This window comes from Ptychodera flava, chromosome 10, assembly GCF_041260155.1.
Source record: "Ptychodera flava strain L36383 chromosome 10, AS_Pfla_20210202, whole genome shotgun sequence".
Lineage (NCBI taxonomy): Eukaryota > Metazoa > Hemichordata > Enteropneusta > Ptychoderidae > Ptychodera > Ptychodera flava.
Genome location: NC_091937.1, coordinates 19956030 through 19979534, shown reverse-complemented (window position 1 = coordinate 19979534; position 23505 = coordinate 19956030). Strand labels below are relative to the sequence as shown.

Sequence of the window (23505 nt, the reverse complement as noted above, 5' to 3'; positions counted from 1 at the left end):
TCTCTGAACGGGAATGTTTATGTAAAATTATTCAATGTCAACACAAGGCTGAGCAACCCAAGCCTGAGATATATCACCATGCACTTCTTATTACCCTTTCATGTTCATGTTTTTGCCCAAACCCATCGGTGATCAAGGAACTATTTACAGGGAATCGTGGGTGAACAGGTTACAACCAAAGAAGCTCGCTTTGCCATTAAATCTGAACATTTATCTTAATACACTTCATATTTTACAACTGACAAGTTGTCTGTTTGTGTTCTTTCACAAATGACTGGTCACAAGCAATGTGTTTTCAGTCGTGACTTGTTGTCCTATCCAGGGCAATGTCAAGTGTGTAAATGGAACTGCCCTTGGCCTGAATATTAATATACCTCGTAATGTTGTTCATGCATCATGTGACACTGTGTTATGATGGTTTATTGGAACAGCAAATAAAAACAATAAGACCACTCATTGAAGATTTCGCATCAATCATCCGTTGCAGATTTTTGTCACATGTGCAACATCACCAACAGGTAATTCTCCAACCGAACAGAGTCGCCAGGCTGGATGATGTCTTTGTAACTCAGAAAGGTTTAGAAAAAAATGTTGAAAGTTTTCTCAGTTGTCTTACACCCTTTAACTCATGTAAGAATTTTCAATGTTGCTATGGTGATGAAAACTCAGGCAGTGTCCTCATATTTTTGTCAGATTACCCATGTACACAACTGCTCAGTTCATAAAGTCAACCAGAACCAGATGTGAAAATTTTTCTGTTCTTGCCTGATTGCTTCCTATCGGCAAAAAAGAGAAAGTCTGTAATCATCTTGTAAAAGTCTGAAAGCGTAAAATAACAGTTTTGAAATTTGAAGTCTTCCATGGCCTTTGTTTGACATTTGTAATTGTACAGCTTCATGTGAATTTAAATATTACCAGATAATTAAACAGTTTTTCGAGTTTTCTTTCAAACATATATGTCGGGGACAAAATGAAAATTTAATACTTCATCACGGAAGGAAATGTTTTCATGCAATCTTGACATTGTGAGTAAAATGCAAAAATCACTGACTTAACTGAAGACTTCTGTAAAATCATTTGAAATTTGAGTTTTGTTGACAAAAAGTTGCAACAACTAAAATCAACAGCTCTTTTATCACTGGCTCTTGAGTCTAACATCTTCACCCCCTTTTATAAGTCCAACATTTCTTCCTATTATTTCAACCCTCCTGTAATGTACAAATTGAAGACACTTTTTGCGCCTAAAAATGCTGTCACATTAAGAAAACTAGGAAAAATATATTTCTCTTGGAACAAAATGTAGGAGAGAGCTTATCATGGATATGCCTAAGCATTTCTACAGTATTGCAAGTGTTATTCTGGTTGGACTTTTTTTGCTAAGGCTTATTTATTTGTACACAAGCTCTTTCTGTTTCTGGATGTAAGTACTTCGTTGGACTGGCAATTTGTATTCAACAATTTTTGTACAGTTTTGACATACTGGTGGGAGGCACTGAAATGAATTGATTGAATCAACATTGGAGAGGTCCATTTTTGTCATGGAAAAGATAGTTGTACAAACTGGTATGGTGAAAGGGTTGGAGAGACTGTTTCACCAGCTTTAAACAGCCAGAATATCTGTGATGTGAGAACGTAACAGAACTTGGGTATTTCTGGGATTGTTTTAGATGCCTCAACGGGATAGAGCGCGAGGTCAACAACTCAACTGCTTTCAAACACCCTGAATTTTCTGTGACACGGCAAGCGGTAACACAGTTTTCATGTTTTGCGTATTTTTAGATGTCTCAACACTATGGACAACAAGGTCAACAATCTAATTACTCTCAGCAGCAGCAGCAACAACAACAGCAGCAACAACAGCAGCAGCAACAACCACAGCCTCAACAGCCGTCGCAGCCTTACATGCTGCAGCAGCAACAGCAGCAATGGAGCCAGCAGCAGGGACAACCAATGCCAGGACAGGTAAACGATACGTCGGTGATTCTTCACTCCAAATTTTTTTTTTTTGTGAATATTTTTTTTCGTCTGTGAGAATCAGCTGTTTTGTGGCTGTGTTATAGTTGTTGGCACCTGTTGCAGTGACTTTGTAACATACACGATCACTTTTGATAAATTAAAAATAACGTACAGTGTGTTGTGCACAGTTACATCTGATAGATGTTTCCCAAAGACTAGTAGTCCGAGTGTGAACACTTTTGTAGGCCACACTGGTGAGTAAGGAGAAAACTACGGTAAGGGGTGTAGTTCAGGCAACAGGGAGCTTCACCACGTTGTAGGTAGGCAAGTGTTACGAAAATGCCGCCATTTTTCATGACTTTTGCAAATTTACCTAAATGTTCAAGTGAAAATCAGTCCAGATTTGTACGACAGGCCTCACAAATAGAACAAAACGTGTCAGGCTCTGACTTTACTCAAAAATTACTTTAAAAAAAAAAGGCAAAATAAATTATGATAATAAACGACTGGATAACAGAGTATGTCTTAAAATTTCTGGCTAACTTTGATAGAGACAGGCGACCCTGTTAAAAAGGTTGATTGAAGCTTTACAAAAACATCAAGATATTCGCAAAATATTTCTCAAGTAATTTTTCTCAAATACAGCTTTGAAAAAGAAAAAAAAAGTTAAAAATAGAATATAGAAAATGAAACAGCAATAAATTGTGCGGATGATAGATAATATGAAGGGACTTATAACTGAAAATGTTTGTGTTGACAAATTCTGTCTGTTTGAACACATTGACCCGTCTTTTCAGTGCGTGATTACAGCTGTTGTCTGACAGCGTTATAAATCTTCAACATATTTCATCATGTTCATTGAGTTAGCCAGGCCCACTTCAATACTAGCGGATATCCATTTGTTTTCTGGAGGTCACCACGTGTACAGCGCAGTGGCTGTAGACTTGCCAGTTGCAGCTAAAGTAGAAATTTGAATTTACAGATATATTTGTTATTTGTTTTAGATTTAATTGTTGTGTTAGTATGTAAAGGTGTATGATAATTATTTATAAACCTCTTCCCAAATGAGAATCTTTTAGTAGATGAAATTACGGAACAAGTTCAGTGGATATGCAGTATGACCTAATTTTAAAATCTCAGCGCACATAAAAATGCGTATTTATCTCACAGTGGTGTAGATTGACCTAAATCAAAGCTTGATTTTTTCCCCCTCACTTTCACGCTAAAAAGTTGACTGTAATAAAGTTCCCTTCGTTGTGTTTGCACTCTCTCAGGGTGAATAAGTTTTCTTTTCACAACATATGATTTTGCAGCAACCCCAAATGATGAATACAAGCCATTCTAGGGGGCAACCGGGTGTGATTCCCCCTATGCCAGCTCAGCAAGAGGATATCAATATGATACAGAGGCCCCCTAGCTTACCAGTAAGTTTCTTCACTCAGAGGGCGATTGCAATTATGTCTGCTTTTTTGTGTGACAAATTTAGAAAGTGCTATTTTAGAATTTTGTGTATGAATTAAATCATACCTCGGCTGTAGCTACGATATAGATTTTGCTGAAACCTTCAGAATTTCTCTAATTTGTGTTTTCATGAAAAACGATTAATTTTAGCTTAGAAATCATACAAATACTGTTGCCTATCTATTTTTAGAGAATCTATCTTCTAAAAAATTACCTGATTTTAAATGGATAATTTTGTGAAATGTGAAGAATTTCACCTTTCTATATAAAACATAGACATGTCTCGTGCAAGAACTTCATCATGTTATTTGTGTGTGGAGTCACGCTTTCCCGCCAAAAAGCAAATTTCTGATAATTTTTCCACCAAGTCTTCTTTCTACAATCATCACTCCTGTCATCTTCTGTATTTCCTCTCCCCATGAAACCGAACAACACTGCGAGAAAAGTATTTCTGTTTTTGCTAGGACATTTTCCTGTATAATCAGAATTATTTTACTCTGATGTGAGAGTCATAGTTGTATTGGGTTTATTAAAACTGGAAGAGAATTTGCACGCATATATACATTATACCTGAAATCTTGTTCAAAAATATGTTTGTGTATTAACTGAAAAAAAATGTGTGAAAATTATTTTTCACATTATTTACTACATACCCAGAAAATGACTTACATGATTAGATCTACTCCGTTGACTCTGTGTATATCATAGATTGTAATGTCTCTATGTGTATGTGTGCGTGTGTCAGGGTGTTTGGATCTGTATGCATGTGCACACTTGGCTTCTTTCACATGTCCGTAGTGTGTTCCTCTGATCTGCCTTTACAGCACAGGCTGACTTTCCGCCAGACAGGCATAGATCTCAGACTCGAAACAAATATGCCCAAGTCTGTCTGGGCTGACCTTTATGTGCGGTGGTATATGTGGAAGTTTGGCTGTGTGAACACGGGTGACATAACTCGGTTGTGTGGATACAGTCTGTCCCAGTCTGAGTCGAGTGGTACACCTTTCAGAGGACGAACACATCGATTCTGAGGCGTGTGTAATGCAATTCCTTCTCTGTTTGGCTGCATGAAGTGGCTGTGAATTTCTAGACCAGGGATTCCCTGACATTGTTGTTCTGTGACCCATACTTCAGAAGAAAGACAGCAACATATGGAGTTCTCCTACAATGTATCAAATGTTGACACACTGTGACCTCTGCCTTTCTTTTAAGTTGACTCAGTGCTGAGCGACTCAGGCACAGGATCAGATGTGTTTACTCATTGAAATTTCAGTTTACCGTGGTCACAGCGGCGTTATTTTAATCATGCTCAAAAGAAGGTTGATCCCCTGTCAATTTGGAAATTTGGTCAATTGTCTCTCTTACATAAATTGCGATGTAATAGCTCAAAGTCACTTTTAAATTGACTTATACTGAAGGAGCCGTGATCATGATTTGGTGGGCAACACCGTTATTTCAATATGTTTACTTCGTCTTGCGATATTGGTGTGTAAATAACGCTGTCACGATTCATCATATGTACCGAATTTTTTGTCTTCGACTCTCAAAAAGTGGGCAAGGCTTTCTCCCACTAACCACACTATGCTGATTTGAATAGTGATGTGGATGTACAGAACGTGGCAAGTATGTTGTAGAAAACAAGTTTGAATTTACACAAATTCATAAAAACTCTAGTGATGCGCTTATATCTCATGGCACAGACCCCTCCTTGGTTCACAGTGGTCATTAAAAAAAAAACATTTACACAGATTCTTCCTAAAAAAATTAAAAAATAATTCATGAACTTGTAAAGTAAAACCGTCTATGATAGTTTTAGTTGCAAAAGATGTTGTCAGAAGTTCATATATGCATGAATGTCTCAAGTGAGCTAGTTTGTATGCTGTTATGTCAGATACAGAAGAAATGAAAAATATGTGAAAAAGGAAATAGATGTTTTTGTAGCTGTGGTGTAGTTTTTCAGGTGCTGGGAAAGCAGACTTATTTAACCCTTTGAGTGCTGTAATTTTTCCCATCTAAATTTTGCTGCCACATTTCACCAATTTTTTATGAATTTTTCTGAAATGTTTTGATAATTTTAGACCAAATGGACATCATATTTTATTGGCTAGAGTTTTTTCATCAAAATTTTGACAAAAATCTGAGAAAAATTTACTGTGGTATATTTTATAAAGGTGAGAAAAATTGACGTTGGCGCTCAAAGGGTTGAAAGAGTTATTGAAGTTCAAGTGTCACATTGGTCCAGCAAACATCAAGGGTGTTGATTGTATGTTGTGGGTACTACTGCCATGATGATCAGGTATCCTCACTGGTACTTTAGTGGATTACATGAAAGCTTATCTGTGTTCCTATGACTGGCACAACACCGTACATTCTCTAAAAATTGATGTCATCCCTTTATTTCGTGTAAGCACTTTTTGTGAAATCGGCTTATTTTGTAATCTACCCAGTGCTTGAAAACGCAACAATGGTTGTTCCGGAGAACAAGTGTTGTTATTATGGTTAGGTGGCAGTGATGGGTCCCTCTTCAGATCAACTGTCATAATTCCTGGAGTGTGGGTTTTCTATGTGTCCCAGGGCACCATTGAAATATGTGGTTACACAGGACCAATGCGGTCCTGAATATGGGGTACATAGGTGCAACTGCAGCATTGAAAACCCAAGCTATCAGAAATTTGAGTCAGGGATGGAAGGATACGTGTACATAGGTGCAACTGCAGCATTGAAAACCCAAGCTATCAGAAATTTGAGTCAGGGATGGAAGGATACGTGATGATGCCTGTACACAATCCTTTCATTTCATTCTGCCATGAACATTGAGAACTTGCAGACAAAAGGAGTGATGAAACACAACAAGTTATCTATACCTTTTGAAAGAGTAATGTGATGGAAACGACAGACAGATTGTGATACTCTTTGAATTTCGCTTGCCAAATTTAGCGTCTTTCAGTCCAAGATGAAACAGTTTAAAACATATAGATCCGTGTGTGAAAGCAGCTACATATTGCTCCCATAGTTGGTTATCCGTGAGTGCTGGAGACACCATCACAAAAATTTGTGAAACTTGAAAAAGTTGTGACATTGGAATATTGATAGCAAAACCTATTCTAGGTTTCTTGAGTTCCAACGGAACAGGGTGGCTTTCTAAATTCCCAAACATTTTAACTGGCTGAGTCTTTCATCTTGTGAAGTACACGAATGAATTTTTCAAAGTAGTTAGTGGAAATTTGTGAAAAATCTTGCTGTTCTGTAAGTGCTGCATGATAAATTTTGGCGGGAAAATTTTATGCGCTTTATTACCTGAAAACAAGTTCTTATAATTTTGAATGAGTGTGCAGTGCTTGATTTAATGACAAGAGGTTTTTAAGGTCAACATCACAATTTTCCCCGGTGAAATATTTATCATATGTTAAGCTGAGGATTTTGTAAAGTTTGTGTATCACAGTTGTTTTGAACAGTTGCTGACAGCTGGTGATGTGGACTTCAGAATGATTGCAAACGAGCAACTCCGGAGTTATTTTTGGCGGCTGTGTGAATCATCAGTGGGAATTTCTGTCCTTCATTAATCTCCTGTGTTACCTGACTCTATTGAACCAGCAGTTTATCAGTGAAATCAAAACGTGGCTGTCCCGGTGACCTTTCGGAGTCAAAGGTCAAAGGTCCCGGAGGCTGGCAGTCATTGGAGATCCATATGGCAAGGGAGTTCATTGAGTGGAAACAACGGCAAGCATGCACCAAGTCGTCTCTTTTTTACAATCAGTCACCTGTCGTTTCAATTTACGGCGGAAACACATCACAAATTTCCAACCTCTCCTTGCATCAACCCAGGCTGCGGGAATGCTACTAAAAAGTTACAAAAAATTAGTTTCACCTTTCTCAAGAATGTCTTCACCTTGTGTTATCCTAATATACAGAAAAGGGAATGGCCTTACATAACCTTTACGCTCAGCCCAATTTATTCCAGGACAGTACATGTAATTGTCATTAATTATGCAAATTATGCATCACCTAAAATAGTATTGAGCCCCTGACCTTGAAACGCTTGCCTGAATATGGGACAGTTGATTAATTGATGTAAGAGAAGTTTCTAATTTGACAACAATTACCGCGTTATGAATGAAGATATATTTTAGTACTGTTTCTAAATTGAATGCTCATAAAACGCCCATAATGTAGAATAAATGGTTGACGTTTAGATGGGTTAATTTTAGGGGTTAAAGTTAAACAGACTGTAAAAATCAGGGGTTTGAGATTGTGTGGATAAGTTTTTAGGCAGTTGAAACTGGTGCAATGTCAGTTTGTTGTGCACACATGCAGGGAGGAAATTAGAACCTTAAAATGGTAAAATATGCATGTTTTAAAAAAAGATTTGGTTTTTTGCGGTGCGAGCTGCTGACAATGAAGGACAAATAATCATGTTACACTGTAACCAGAGGAGAAAGTTTTAACTTGTTAAGAATATTGTGGAGGAGAAGTCAATTTTGACATTATTCCCGACTTGAATGGCTGCCCAACCCTTCTTTGCTTCACTGTATTGTCAAGGGCTGACCTTTTCCTCTGTTGAAAATGACTCAAATTTAGTGTAAGTACCCGAATCAGTCAAATACGAGATCGTCTCATTTTAAAATATAAGTGGATTGAAACGCAAATCCTTGCTGAAGTGGATAAAATCGAGATGGCTCAGAGATCTGGCTTTAAACTGCGGGCTTTTAATATGTAACTGGAAATTCTCTTTGTTTATTTTCATTTATTATGTTGCTGTTTCTGGTGAAATGCAAAAAAGGCCAAAAACGGCAGCACGGCTGCTGAAAATGTGTCCAGTAAAATTTGTAAATTTGTACATTTAATTCTGATGTGTATTATGAAGTGAAACTCAAGTCAAAACTCCATAAAAAAGCCCCAAGTCAGTGTGTTTTTCATCCCCCAGGTTGGAATAGGACATAGATGGAAAGCTCAGCCGGAACTACTTTTATGCAAATGAGCTGCCTTATAAATAAACCATTAGGCTTTCATACTAAAAGGCAGTGAACAATAGGGCACATGAAGGCATTGAGAGCGTTTTACCAGCCTTTGCCGTGCCAAGGCTATTGGAAATTGAGAAATTTTTTACTGTAGAAGTAAATAGTAGGAGGAGGACCTGGCACAGGCTCATAGTCACAGTGATCAAGAACAGTGTAGCAAAGTATAAAGATACCCAGTGTGTTGAAACGGTTGGCAGACGCCAATGATAACAAGAAAATACAGAAAAAAAAATATTCACATTGTGGTGTTGGGTGCTAGGTTTTAACACGATTGGGATATGCAAATGACTCGGTTCAATTTCTGTCACCGCTGTGCGTGCATGCAGCATTTGGGGGCTGTTACAGCATTACAATGCATTAGCAAAGTGGAACCAGTCCGCTACCCACCGAGCAAAAGTTCAGTCGCTGCCTAATTCCCACAGTAAGTACTCTCCTTCAGGAAAATTTGAGGGCAAAAATTTCTGCGTGTGGCAGGATTTTTACATGGTCTGGCTGTACGGAGATTGTGTGTGTAAATGCTTTTCAAAGGGTTTACACTGATTAATTGTCTTGTTTTATTATTCGCATTTGGACGTATTTTTTGTGTGTCAGCCCACATATGTACATCTCTGTTTTTCAACCTTTTGTGCAGAGATAGTGAGCTTATCTGTTAGTTTCAACTCTGCCGGCCAGACGCATAATGTACCACTGGTTGTCAGCTCTTTATATTGTTATATTCCACCACCTGCATCAAATAATGATCAAAGATTTCATTTGCTCAATAATTTTTTTGAAAAAAAAAATATTTTTATAGTACCAGTAGATTTTTTCTTTCTTTCTTTTTTCCTTTTAGTTTGTTTTGTTGACGGCTCAGTTTGATCTCCATACATTGAAGCGACATATCTCTTGCGCCTACTGTATATCATTTGCCATCTCCTAGAACCATTTAAAAAAAAATATGTTGTTCCTTTGATAAAAATATGTGAATAGGGAAGGAACGAATTATTCTTATCACTTTTATTGTCAATTTTATCCTGTGAAAATAGTAATCTTGTTCCAAAATGCCAAGGTTAAAGCAAAACTGAGACCACTGAGAAACGCTGACAAGTGAAATAGGAGTTCCTCATTGAAGTTCTATAAGCTTTTTGTGATGTTTTTCAACTTCCTCAGTGAAACTTGATTTTCAAATAAGTTCTTTCAACATTGACTAAAATAACAGTGTGTGAAAAGTTTCACCCCGAATTCTTTCTGAATGTGACCTCTTTACATCAATGGTGTCCAAAAAGCACGGTATTGAAGGGTTATGACGAAACCACTCAACTTCATGCCATTTAAGTGTGGGATTCTCAATTTAATAAATTGAGGATCCCACACTTCAACTGAAATAAATTTTTGAGCAAAACATTGTAGGCATGTATAAATTTGTTATCACATTGTTTTTACCCTCTTCCCCCCTCCCCCAATATCATATACAGTTTTCTTGAAGGTGAAAGCATTTAGCAACATTTGAAAGACACTTTGTTCAGTAAGGAAGATCTCCGGATTGAAGTCGACGGAATCCTGTTTGAAACACAAGGGAAGTTTTTCTCTGTGTGAAAATGCCCCCTTAAAAATTCATCACTTATAATTATTTAAGTGCTAATGTAGTACGTTCACTTCGAAAACAGATGGTACTATAGTCCTTGTCACAGTTTTACCGTTATCCCTATCTTTCAAGGACAGATTCGTCAAATTTGGAAGAATATTCCTTTTTTCATCACGCGTTGTCTTCAACTGCTGTACAAACAATGATAGGATTTAGATATCCCAGGTTTAGCAGTTCGGTTGAGCTACAATATCTGCTTCCCATTTAGCCAATGCGCAGCCTGAGTTGCTGCGTCTCATGAAAGCCTTTGCTGAAGGTGCAGGCGGTAATCTATCTTGACAACGCTTTGCACTACATCTATAGCCAGCCCATCGGAGAGTGGCTCGGCTCTCTCTCTCTCTCTCTCCATTAAAAAAGATGTAAGCGATCGCTTTCGGGAAGGAGCTTACGTTACTGAAATGACTATGAATGACACTCAGTCATAGTGAAATGATTTGCGAGATTATGGTAATTTTCTCATTTACCGATAAATGGCTCATTAAAATCGCTAAAATCATAGAGCTGATGTAGAAGCTCAAGGTACGCTTTAAAGCTTCATCTCTTGTCGGAATCGCTGGACAGAATCATTTTTGTTCCTCCCTTTGTGCCGATTCATCTTTACTCAGTCCTTGAGATAATTTGGAGTCAAGAGTTAATTAGGTTCCTGAATATCAAGGATGTATGGAAATGGGAAGTGTCATCCATCCAGTCTCGGTGCGACAACTTATCACACACTTGTGAGATTATTTTCGTTACAAATTTGCAATTAAAAGTTTCCGTAATATCAATACAGTGCAGTCTCAACTACGCAAAATCAAGGAGGTCTGTTGCGATTATTAGCTGTGACTGTTTGAAGTTTTTCCTTGTGAGTTGGTGGCTTTTTAGCTTCCATTTTACTATTTGTGTATCAGTAATGGTAGGCATCAGTTATCTATAGCTAAACTGTATCCACTGTCTGTGTGTCTGGTTATTCATATTCAAAACAAAATTGCCAGGAAAAAAAATTCCTGATTTCGTGGTAATTATTTGTTGCCTCAACTTTATACACAGAATAAATTAATAAAAATTCAGAATTCATTCTGTCGGGCTTGATAAGGATGGTGATGAGAAACATCACAGGGAGGGTTGAGAGAGGATGGAGGAACACTTCCCTGGGTTTCTAGAATAAGGAAAGAAACCGGAATGATCAATAAAAACAACATCAATTAGCAGGGAGACTGTACTGACTTTTATTCCACGTGGAAATTTCAGTATAATCGCAGGAATTGTCCGTTATATTTGTAATGTGTGGCATCCTCAGATATAAACAATACAGTGACGGTACCAGGGCCCACTATTTTCCAATGAAGCATTTAGTTTTTTCAGATTTCAATATCAACATCGTGTTGTGCCATGATTGTACAGGATGTATGAAACATATCGGATCAGAAAGTTTGTGGTAATATCTTAAAAAAGACAGATTTGTTGAATTCACAGGACAAACAGAGACTTTTGTATATGATGCTGTCCCTTGTAAAAATGATTTTGAGGGGAATAGCTGGCGTTTTTCATGGAAATGACTGAGTCATGCATTTAGGGTGTAATTTCTTAAATAGGAGATTCAATATATTTGGTTACATTATCCAACAATGTTCCGATTTGTCGTCGGTAAGTGGTAAAAATACCTGCTTCCAATATTCTTTCAGTTGTTGAACCACTTTGACAACTTTGCCAGCAGGTAAAAGTGAAAGATTTGTCGGTTGGTTCTGCAAGCTGCATAATGTGTAGTCTAAAAGTGAAAGTGCAATTTTGAAATGAAATGAGTGCTCACATGTGAAGAGCATTGAATATTGTGACCGTGACACCCTCCTTGGGTTGCCCTGTGCTATTTCTGTGGATATTGCTCGGAGTTCGGTTCAACGAAGCTATCAGTGATGATTATCACATGCATTTCAACACAATGTGGATGATAGTCAGACTTGAATTGTGATCGTACGGGACTTTTTTATGACGTGAACTTGTGAGTTGTCCTTGGAAGTGGTCTGTGTGTAAAGTAGATGATTAAAAAACAACATTTAATAAGGGATATTGATGTTCTTGAATGCTGCGTTGACGGAATAAGGTTTGATTTTGGTGAAATTTAATGGCAGTTGGGCTGTAGGTATTTGTTGCTGCTTGAAAGTCACGTTTCCTTCGGGTTTCAAAATGTTTGCCGTAGTATGCACTTAGTCAATTTATCGACGGAGAAATCGGTTTTGAATGGAATGACAACAATCGTTTTCCATTTTGGGTACAATGTCACGTTTAATTTTATGGCAACTGCGCCTTCCAAGGCAACCAAAAATTGGTTTGTCGTCTAAAATGGTCTTGAGAAAGCAAGGATCAGATAAGTATGATAGATCATACAATGCGTAGTGGTGCTTTATTCAGGAGGAAAGGCAAATTCAATTGTCTAAGGAGTAAGACTAAATTTTTTTTTCTCGAAACTATGAATTTGCCAGTCTGCTTGTTGAACAATAGAATGTGTGAGTAAATTTCAGTGTCACTGGAACCATGTTGAACTGGGGAGTTTCAAAATACTGCGTTGATACCTGTCCACAATCATAACAAGGATGACTTAACCCTTTGAGTGCAGTAATTTTTTGCACCAAAATTTTAGTGCAACATTTTACCAATTTTTATGAATTTTTCTGTATTTGTTTTGATAATTTTGGAGCAAATAGAAATCATGTTTCAATTGCTACAGTTTTTATCAAAATTTTGGCAAATGTCTGAAAAAATTTGACTGGGGTGTATATTTTGTAATGACGACAAAAATTGACTTTGGCACTCAAAGGGTTAATACCAGTGTCTAATCTTTTTCGTCCTTGTTATATTTTGGAAAAATGAAAACGATGACCAAATTTCTTTTCCTAGCTCCGCCGTCAACAGCGTTAAGGTATACCAGTCTAGGTTTTACTATCAGACTTGTGTACATCATACCCATTGCTTTTTGCCCTCTCACCATTCATGGTTTAGCCCAAAACCCATCGTTGACACTGGTGAATGCGGATCTTTTTACAGGAAATTAGGGGTGAACAGGTTAACAGATAGGAGCATCAATATACAGAATAATTGAGTGACACCATAAGAAATTGGTAAAAAACAAATCATTTTGTCGACAGTATTTTATGAATTATACCAGTTGTCGTCCTCATATTTAATAAAGCCAACCTCTTTATTGATAGTGATGGGAAGCACGCGTAACTGACAATACTTTGTCTTTCACTGTCATTTAGCAAGCTATATAGTGAAATAGATTATCTTCATTGAGAACTTGATGGACATACTTATAAGCAAATGTTGATATCAAAAGCCCAATAGGGTTTGCAAAGCTGTGTCTATGTTGGTAACGCTGATCTGCCAAGCACATATACAGCTTACATATAGTTCCCAATCTAGTGAAATGGCATCTGGACATTTTGGTTTAGGGATTCTTAGTAAATTCAATTCTGAGTCACAATCTCCATGTATAATGGTGCATTTCCATCCAGAGCGGGTATTTACCCTCCCTGGCTGATCAGTAGCTGTAACACGTGTTTGTAATTCAGTATGATTTCATATATTGTTTTCAGTTAAGGTTTGCTAACATAGGTACATACATGGTTTGTGGAACCCTTGGTACCATTACAGTTGTCCCCTATTACAATTGCATTGATATACCTTCATGAAAAGTAGAACTGTAGTAAAATTTAACACAGAACATTTTGCCAAGGCTCTGCTCTTACCAATAACACCGCTTCACTGATACATTTTGGTAAATTTGTATTAACAAGTAGAACCAACCGCCAACCAATTCTTACACTGTTATCAGGTGATTTTATCAAAAAATGTCCTTGAATTTGTCGCCAAATGGAATCTTCTAATTATATCTGCCAGACTGAGAAGTTGACATTGTCTTTCTCACAATTCTACATCCCTAGCTTTCCAATCTTATCTTTCTTTCTTTCCTCATTTGCCATCTTTCTGAACCATTCCTTGTCTCTGCACGGCTGCAGTAGTGCATGAGTGACATGTATGTGTGGAACCCTCAGCTTCATTGTCATCATTGACCTCTGACATCGTTGTCATGGCGACATAGAGATGCTATCAGACAGATGAAGCCCTTTCAATCAGGATTTATTGAGCCGCCATAAGAGCAAGGGAACTGTGGGTAATTTACTGCCCTGCTATGAATTGATAATAGAGTTTGACAAAAAAAATTTCTGAAAGATGGAAAAAGTCACCTCAAACGCAGCTAACTGTAGAACAGGTTTGATTTGAACTTGATCTTTCTGAATCAAGTTAAGCTTTGAAGATACTATGAGATACATTCATCTGTATACGTAAATCTTGATGTAGAATTTAACTGTACAGCTTGTGTACATAGTACAATATTAGTTGATCGCCAATTTGATAAATCAATGCAATCTTTTCAAACACTTTGTCTCGGCAGAATTTCAAAATGTTTTCACTTTTCTCTCTGTCTCACAGGACTTGTCAGGTGCGATAGATGATTTGCCGTCGGGCTTGGAGGTCAATCAGGGAAACGTCCCACCCACGAGTACTAGCCAAAGTCAGCCGTCGTCGCAGTCATCGTCCAATGACGGATTTAGCACACCTGTACAGTCTCCTCACGTCCACCCTTCAGTGTCCGCGCTGAGGCCGTCTCCGTCGCCCGTAGGTTCGCCTGCCAGCCACATCTCCAGGTCGTCCATGTCTCCTGCCAGCGTACAAGGTACAGTAGTGTTCTATTCATGTGGATCTGTAGTGACCAGCACTTTCTTTCCACCTCATCCCCCATGGCAAGTATGTCCAGATCTCAGCAAACCTGTCCTTTGGGGAATGTAGTGTGCAGAACTAGGACAGACAAACTTTTTTAATCGCAGGGGAACACATCTGTTTGCTGGATCTGCTCGTAAATCCTTTGAGGTTCGGCCAAGTGTCACAAATCATGTGTGTTAAATTCATTGCCAATTGATTTGAATATTTTTATATTCTGTTTGATTTACATCAGTATGGTTCAAATCCTCTCTTTTATCCCGCTCTGTATTTCAAGTGACCTCATTCACAATCTTCCAATCCAGACCGTATTACAACTCTAGCATATCCTAGGTGGTTTGGTTACAATTATTCAAGATTATCTTAGGGTCTAGAGTGAAGTTGAAAGGGCGCATTATCATTTTCATAGAATCACAAGTTACCTATTTGAACTGACCGTGCTCAAGGAAAAGTTGCAAAACCTGTGACTCTGGAATTGTACCAGAAGTGCACAAATTGTAGTGTGTGATTTCTATAACTTTTCATTTTATTTTCAATGAAAAAAATAGAGATAAGTGATTTCATAGAGAGTAGAAGCAATGTTTTGCCGAGGTCAGAGAAAATGGTTAATGTTTTGAGAGGAATCGTTGGATATATGTTGTGATTTTGTATTATTGATATTGTGTGAGAATTTGAACCCCTGTTACTTTTGTCATCTCAGTTACCATACCAATACAGTTCTGATGAAAGGATTTCCAGGAGACAGTTTATAGCCAGATTGTTTTCTGGGAATGTTTCATACTGATTGTGACATTTTTTGTCAAAATTGAGAATTTTGTTAGTGGATCGAGATGCAGATGGAGCTTGCAATGCAGCGGGAGAAAAAACTTATGTTTTGTGTACATGTATTTCAATTTACAGGCAGGTCAATGACACCACAGCCACCTAGCCAAATGCCTCCACCGCCTCCGTCAAGTCAAACAGAAAGTCTAAACCATCAATCACTCAGTCAGTCCCCGATGTCAATACAAGAAAGGCCAATGGATAGAGGTAACTAGGCAGTCTTTTGCAAATTCATCAAAAAATTACTTTCTGTACAGTCGTCTTCATTGAGACACAATTATAGTTTTTTTTGACCAGGTCAGGAAAATCTTTATCACAGAAGTTGTATGAAGACGGCTTGTCTGTCCATTTAGTGGTACGATATGCTTAATGTTTATTACTGTGATAATCCAGACTTTACTGATGGCAGCTGGTCAGATTGATGGAGACGTATGCAAATCCTGCAACTGAGTAAACATGCATTTAAAAATGGAAGCGGTAGCTGTTGAAAGCTTGGTAGAGTAATGGTGAGTCGCAGAGAGGGAAAAATGTTGTCATAAGTGATGTGATGAAGGAGGACCCTCATTTCTGTCGTCGCTTCTTGACATGATGTGGCAGAAAATTCACTCGTGTCGTTGGACTTGCTTCTCAGAAAGTTCTGGGAAGTTTATTTGTGAAAGGTCTAGTATTGGATGTATTTTCCTTCATTAAATTTTAGCCAGTATGTGTTGTGACTTTGTGTAAGTAAATATATTTTGGCTGTGTATTAAAGTATATATATCAACACAGCAATGGTCAGATGATAGTGTGATTGGTTGGGAAGATTCTTTGGCACCACACTGAATAACAGTTGAATTGGATATCCGAGTGAACGTGACAATGGAGTGTATTCCTGAAAAAATTGAGTAATTGTTAGATATATGTGTGTCTCGCATGCTTTGTCACATCTGCAACTTAGTAGAAAATGTTGACTTGGCAGATATTGGTATCAAAACAGTGCTGTGAAAGACTGCAGAACACTGACACAACCTGAAGAAATTCACGGTATCCAAGGGCAGTGTAGTCTAGTAATTAACCCTTTGAGCGCCAAAGTCAGTTTTTGTCGCCTACATAAAATATACCCCAGTCAATTTTTTTTTTTTTTGCTAAAATTTTGATAAAAAAGTGTAGCCAATGAAATGTTATGTCCATTTGGTAAAAATTATTTTAAAAATTACCGAAAAATTCATAAAAATTTGTAAAATGTTGCAATATGATTTTGGCGGGAAAAATTACAGCACTCGAAGGGTTAACCCTTGTTTTCAAACTCAAAACTACCAAACAAGGGCTAAGTTCTAGACTATGGGTTATGTTACCAGTAATTAATCATGAAAGACAACACACAATTACTACTATATGCACAGTTAGATCCAGTATTTTTTAGCCGCGCAAAGTAATTTTAATTTCTTGAAATTACAAACCCATTGAACTCTGTGCTCTAAAGATATGTTTGATAACATTTGGAAATAAAGATTTCATCAGCTGTCAGTGTGTGGTTAGATTACATTGTGTAGCAGGGGTTTCCCTTCTAAATCTAGTGATTACATTGGTAGGGGTTCCCCCTTGAGATGTAAAATGTTTGTAGCCATCATCCATCCTATAAAGGAAAGGATTATGGAGAAGCCCCAATGTCCTTTTCGGAAAATAACAAAAAAAGTGTTCTTTCTCTGTCTGAATGCTGTCTAGTTGACAGGGGTGATGCATTCTTCAAATCATTTTTAAATCTTCAAAAAAAATATAATTTTAACTGTTTTACGTTCATGGTGTGTTTGTATTCACATTATCACTTGAACATGTTCATTATCAGGTAACAGAGATAAAGGGTTTCAAAAATTAAAGGTATTGGGTCCTCAGGGTTCATGCAGTCTTTATCCTTTCTATGGTTTGTTTGCGATGTTTTTTTTTAAGAATATATGAATTCTTACTCTGCAGATGATAACCAAACAATAATGCTTTGAACGACAAAACAACTGCTGTGTCCGGAAATGTCAAAGCCAGTTCAGGGTTAACCATTTATTTACTCCACAATGTGTCATTATCTACTGTTATATTTCCAAAAGCATTCATATGCAGATGAGGCAAAGGAAAACGTGTGTGGCATCATCACATAGACAAAACTGAGTAGTATTGGCCCCCAGTTAGTTTGAGGGGCAAGTCATGAGTCAAAATTTTTTCAAATTTTTTTCAAAGTCGAATTTTTTTTTTCAAAAAAGTCTTTGCAATTGTGTTATGTTGGTGTAGGTTACAGTCAAGCGATGCATGGATCGGCTATGCAAGCTTCATCTCACATGGGTGGTAGTTCTTCAATGTCAGGGTACGGACAAGGACCTAAACTCTCGCCGCATTCAACTCCAATGGGCCCTTCCGCGATGCAGGGCCCCCAGCAAATGCCTCCCTACCAACAGAACAATGCCATGGGCGCACCTCCTCCCGGTGGGTACGGGCAAAATATGAACCAATATGGGCAACAAGGTGAGCAGCCTCACTTTGAAGTTTTTACGGTGAACGAGTGTAGTGGAGTGTGGGAGAGCCTGTGTGTGTGTCTGTATGTGTGTCTCTGTATGCATTTGTCTATTTGTAATTTTGTAAGTGTGTGATGGTAGTGATTCTGGCAGACATACAGCGTGCTGGATTTTAATCTCGAAGTTTTGACAAGGTGAAATTTGATAAGTTTGTATCCATCCGAAGGCCAAGCACGAAGCACTGCTCTTTGCCTCTATACTTGCAAGTAAGGTATGACCTTGGCATTCACAGGGCCTTTGCTGATCAGAATTTATTGTTATTGTAAAAAAGGTCAGCTTTGTATATGACACCTTAATTAGTTAGGGGTGTCCAGACTGATAACCTTTGACCTCTAACCAGGTGGACTTAGAGTCAGGGATAGGGTTAGTGTCCAAGGGCACTACCGTAATATCCTGAAACCAACAAGAAACCTTGTTTCTTGGTGCCTGCTGGTTTTACCAGAGATTTGAGCAAGAAATTGTTGCTGTATAATGACATGTGTTCTCTATGTGCATTTAATTGACCCTGTACCGTGTAGTAGTAGCATGTCTTTGCTCATATCAGATGATTTTGACATGAAGATAGAAAATGCCTTGGGAACAAAATGTCAAACTCTCTAAAATGTACAAACATTTTCTGCTTTGTAGATAGTGTCGCCATGTTTTAAATTCTGCTACAGAAAGTTCCATCTTTTACCATCTTGTGTGTCTTTTCAAAAATGCAAAATCCGCAAGACTTTGGTGAGAAAATTGTAGCAAATTGAATTTTGAGAGATTCCTCTCGAAATTTATTCATGATTATGAGAGAGTTGGTTTTGTATCTAATTGAGCAAATGTTGAAAACTTTCATTTTCGAGGTGTGTATTGTTGTTTCAATTTATCAGCTGTCGGCAAATCTGACCTTGGCAAATTCCAGCTTCAAAACAGACAAATCTTGTTTATGGTTTTCTGAGGACACTTGTTGCCATTTGTTATTCATTTCGCTGACAACTGTCGTAACATATTACTGAAACAAATTGTGATTGTTGAAACTGTAAATGATATAGGCTTGAGAAACATCTGGTACAAACCAGTCAACAAAAGGTCCTGGAGCCCTAATGTAAATAAACAGTGGAGCAAAAACAGACAAGAAATACAAAGTAAAGTTAAGCCCCAAATTGTATGATTGGTTTTGTCACTCAACCTGTCGACTCTCAACGTCCGATTAACATGCCCACAATCATCATATATAACCATGGGTTCAAATCATTGTGGAGAAAAGTTAGGTCAACCTAAAAAGGTCGGTAGAAGGAAGTAGTTATGATAAATGCTCATATGATCTTATCTTGAGTCTGTTCATAGAAAGTTTAAAAACAAGGGAAAATCTTTCAATGTACATATGAAAATAAAAAATTTTTCTAGTGTAATAATTTTACATGAAGAGAAGTGAGAAATACTTTATTCTGTCAAGCAGCATGTTGTTGTGGAAAGGGACTGGCTCCGACCTAACAGGAAAAGAGTGGGCGTCTTCCTGACCTTTGACGTAATTCTCAGTTGCTGAGTTTTGGTTTCTGTTCCATACAGTGTTGAAGCCTTTTTGGAAGGGAAATCGTAACCATACAGTGTTAAAGCCTTTTTGGAAGGGAAATCGTAACCACATGCTTTCGATCCCTCTCATCATCAAAATTTTGGAACAATCCTGTGGTTTTGTATACCATATAGGAACATCCATGTATAGGCTTTAGGGGTGAGGGGTTAAACTTTTTCCACACCTTCAGGTTCAGGTTTACTAGAACAGTGCATTACGGCATGGTTTGTGAACCAGTTAAATATTACCCAAGCAAAAAAGTCATTTTTTTTTGTCAGACAAGGGGTCACCACATTAATCTGTGGTTGTATATGTTTATGGTTAGTGATAAATGGTAGACCACAAATATATACAATAGATATAATTTTGATAACTATAAGCACCCACTTTGTTTTCTTGTGATTGTGAAACCAATCTTGGATATCAGTTCAGTGTTACATTAATTTGTGGCAGTTGGCTGTGTGATGTATCAGTGTTTATTAAAATCAGCAGGCAGCTCGTTTGCCATCAGTGAAAAGTTCACAGCAGCCAAACTTCTCTGCGTGTAATTAAGGGTTATATCAGATGAAGGTAGTGTTGAATTGACACTATGGTATGATAATACCCAATGTGCTATGTACGTGACTGACCTGAATGTTGTGCCTTTCTTTCTGCAGCAAATTACTCAAGACAAGGAATGCCTGGTTACAGTAATCAAATGAACAGTTTCGGATCAAACATGTCAGGGAATAGTGGCAATGTACACGGAATGGCACAGCCGTACGGCGATAATCGCCTTCGAAATCAGCCACCAAATAACACAGGAAATGTGCCCTCGTCGTATAGCGGCTACAGTGCAAGTAGTGGTATGCCGTCGTCCCCATCGGCGATGAACGCCACGGCAACTCCACACAGTGCCGCTAGCACCGGGATGAAATCGCCCATGGGGCAGTACGGACCCCACCAGAGGACAGAGTACGGCCCTAATCCTGTGCCGGCTGGTCCTGTGGGACCAAACAATCAGGCTCAGCCCACTGGCATCAGGGGTGCGCAAGCGGCCGCGCAGGCTGCCGTCATGGCGGCGGCCAACACCGCCCAAAACAAACCCGTCATGTATCACAGACAGCCACCCCCGCAGTACCCGCAGAGGACGTTCCCTCCGTCGTACCAGCACCAGCAGTGGCAACAGCACCAGCAACAGCCTAACCAAGGCTTCCCACCTAACACTGTTCCACCAGTGAAAACTGAAATGACCAACGCCATGGCCATGTCCATGCCCAGCAGCGGGATGGACAGCGTAGGAGCAAGCCCAGTAACACAGACTTCCATGGCAAGCTCTCAATCAGGTAAGGGCCTACTACTACCTTCATTTTGTGTGCTGTGTCGTGCCAAACTTATGTCTTCAAAATTCTCAGTATTTACGTCACGTCATCGCACTTGTCACGGTAAATTTAGTTCAAAGGCAACTCTTTGAAATGACAATACTTTTATTGACCTTTGACCCTAATTAAATGGGAAGTTACCCAGAATGAAGAACAAGCTAAGTACAGTCACTCGGAATTGAGAATAAGTTAAATATGGTTTACATTGGCCATTATAGTGAATAGGGATGGCCACTCTATGATTCTTGTTGTAGCTTTCTCCTTGATATAAAATGACCATATGCTTGTTTTTGATCTGAAAAGCTTTGAATGCACTTTTTTTGCTTGCAAGAGTTGTTTTCACACCTTGAATTTAGTGTATGACTTCATTGATCATCAAAAACAAAAAAGACTTGTACCCTACATATTGACTGGGTAACATATGGTTCCCTTCGGTGAAATATAGACATTTGTGTGTAGTAATACTGCTTGTAGTGCTCTGGTATAAGTACTGAGAACCTAATGTATAACATTCTAAAAGTTTCGGGTACCATTGTCCAGATTGCAGTAGATTTTACATTTTGCTCTGTACTGACATACTCTTCCGAAAGATGCTGGTTATTTTTATGTCATTTCCCGTGATCAGCATGATTGCACTCTCACATTTCATTGTGTCCGGGATTTTTTATAGAAGTTTTTATGCGGCTTCTCATTTTGTTACGAATTTGTTCGTTATTATTCAGTATCAACACATGAAGCAACTTCGATGTATCTGGGTCAGTGTCCAGTTTCCAGTACTTTGTATCCAGCATGCAATATTCTCTTGCCTGTTATCTTTGAAACCCGCGGCCCTAACACTTTGTTTTCTTTTAATCAAGGCAAGGGTGGTAAGAAAGTACATCACAAGATGAAGACCGCAATGTTTTCTTTTAATTTTAGACCACAGAATTTCAATATCAGTTCTCGGTCGCAATTTATGGACTACCTATATATGCAGTTAGTTTGAACAGTTGAATGTAAAAACTACCCAATTGAATTGTTTACATGTGATTAAATTATTTTTGTTTTAGTGAGTGTTTGAATATAGTGTCTGTGTTTGCACAGACAACAGTATCGGCCTTGTTTTGCTGGTCATATCAAACAAAAGACATGCCCCCAAAATCATGGAACCATAACTGAGTGACCTACTTGACAACCAAGCTTCTAGCCACAAACCGACTGAGTTTGATGATTTAGTTAGATCCATATACAGGGAAGGGGAGAGGAATAATTTAAGTGCCAAAGTCAATTTTTGTCGCCTTTACAAATTGCACCCCTGTCAACTTTTTTTCATTTTTTTGCCAAAATTTTGATAAGAAACTGTAGCCAATGAAATTTTATGTCTATTTGGTCCAAAATTATCAAAAAAATAACAGAAAAATTCATAAAAATTGGTAAAATGTTTAGCACTCAAAGTTTGATGGGAAAAAATTACAGCACTCAAAGGGTTAACCCTACAGTAATATACATCTGGAATGTCTCAAAAGGTTTACATCCACACTTTTCAAGAGATGCATCTAAAGTATGTATCTATGATAAATATATACTTTTTTGCTTCCGGAAAATCTGTCTTAAAGGTTGTATTTCTACAAAGTTCAACATTTTATTGTGTGATAATTGGGATTAAAGTGCTCTTTCGTTGTACATCTCAATTGTAATTTATGAGCATTTTTCATAAGCATAAACGTATTCTCTCAGTTGTTGTACACTCTTAGTGGAGTAATAAATTTGACTGAGAATATCAAATATCCATATCATTAGGAAGATGCCTCAATGAAAACGCAACCTTGATGTGCGATTTCTTTATCATACACCCAGGAAAGTTATCAAACTGATGAATCCAAGGCGAATCGAAATTTGATCAAGTGTGTTTTATGCCAGACATTTTCTGACAAGTTTGAAACTCCTGTGACATTCACCATGTGATTTGTGTACATTCAATCTTGAGGGTGTTTCCTTGCTCTCTTTTGCAATAAAATCATAACCCTGTCTTCAGTATTTGTTAGTGTTAAGTTGCCGTAGGTGTTGTAGTTCAACAAAATATCTCTACAAAAAGAGTGAGCGTAACACAACAGTGTACAATATCAGTTAAGCCCTTGATGGATTTGATATATCGTGGAGTTCAAGGTTATTTGAATGGATGCACTACACTCCAGCTAGAAAGTTTGCTAAACGGCTTCTTGGGTCTAAAATCATCATGTCAGGGGAATGTGCATTCTGTGTACTTCTCGACCAGTTAAGTCTGTAAAAAGCATGCATACGTTATCTCTGTTTTTCATGAGCTGTCGAATGTTCAAGTTTTTGTCAAAATGCACTGTACAGGGTATTGTGTGCTTCACTGGTTTAACCAAATTGACCTGATGGTGGTGATATATGAACTTCACAGGATAAGGGGTAATAC

General features: G+C 38.0%; 1 protein-coding gene across 5 annotated transcripts in view; it reads left to right on the top strand.

The window, feature by feature from the left end:
• Window positions 1-23505, top strand: part of LOC139142199 (AT-rich interactive domain-containing protein 1B-like) — a 54305-nt gene that overhangs the window by 16292 nt on the left and 14508 nt on the right. For 2 of the 5 annotated variants that reach the window (XM_070712053.1, XM_070712054.1), the window contains exons 3-8: window positions 1780-1962; window positions 3270-3380; window positions 14530-14773; window positions 15718-15846; window positions 17899-18129; window positions 20382-21050. In XM_070712053.1, the coding sequence (XP_070568154.1) occupies window positions 1780-1962; window positions 3270-3380; window positions 14530-14773; window positions 15718-15846; window positions 17899-18129; window positions 20382-21050 (1567 nt within the window). The remainder of the gene's footprint in view (window positions 1-1779; window positions 1963-3269; window positions 3381-14529; window positions 14774-15717; window positions 15847-17898; window positions 18130-20381; window positions 21051-23505) is intronic. The other 3 variants (XM_070712058.1, XM_070712056.1, XM_070712055.1) reach the window with 2 other exon arrangements.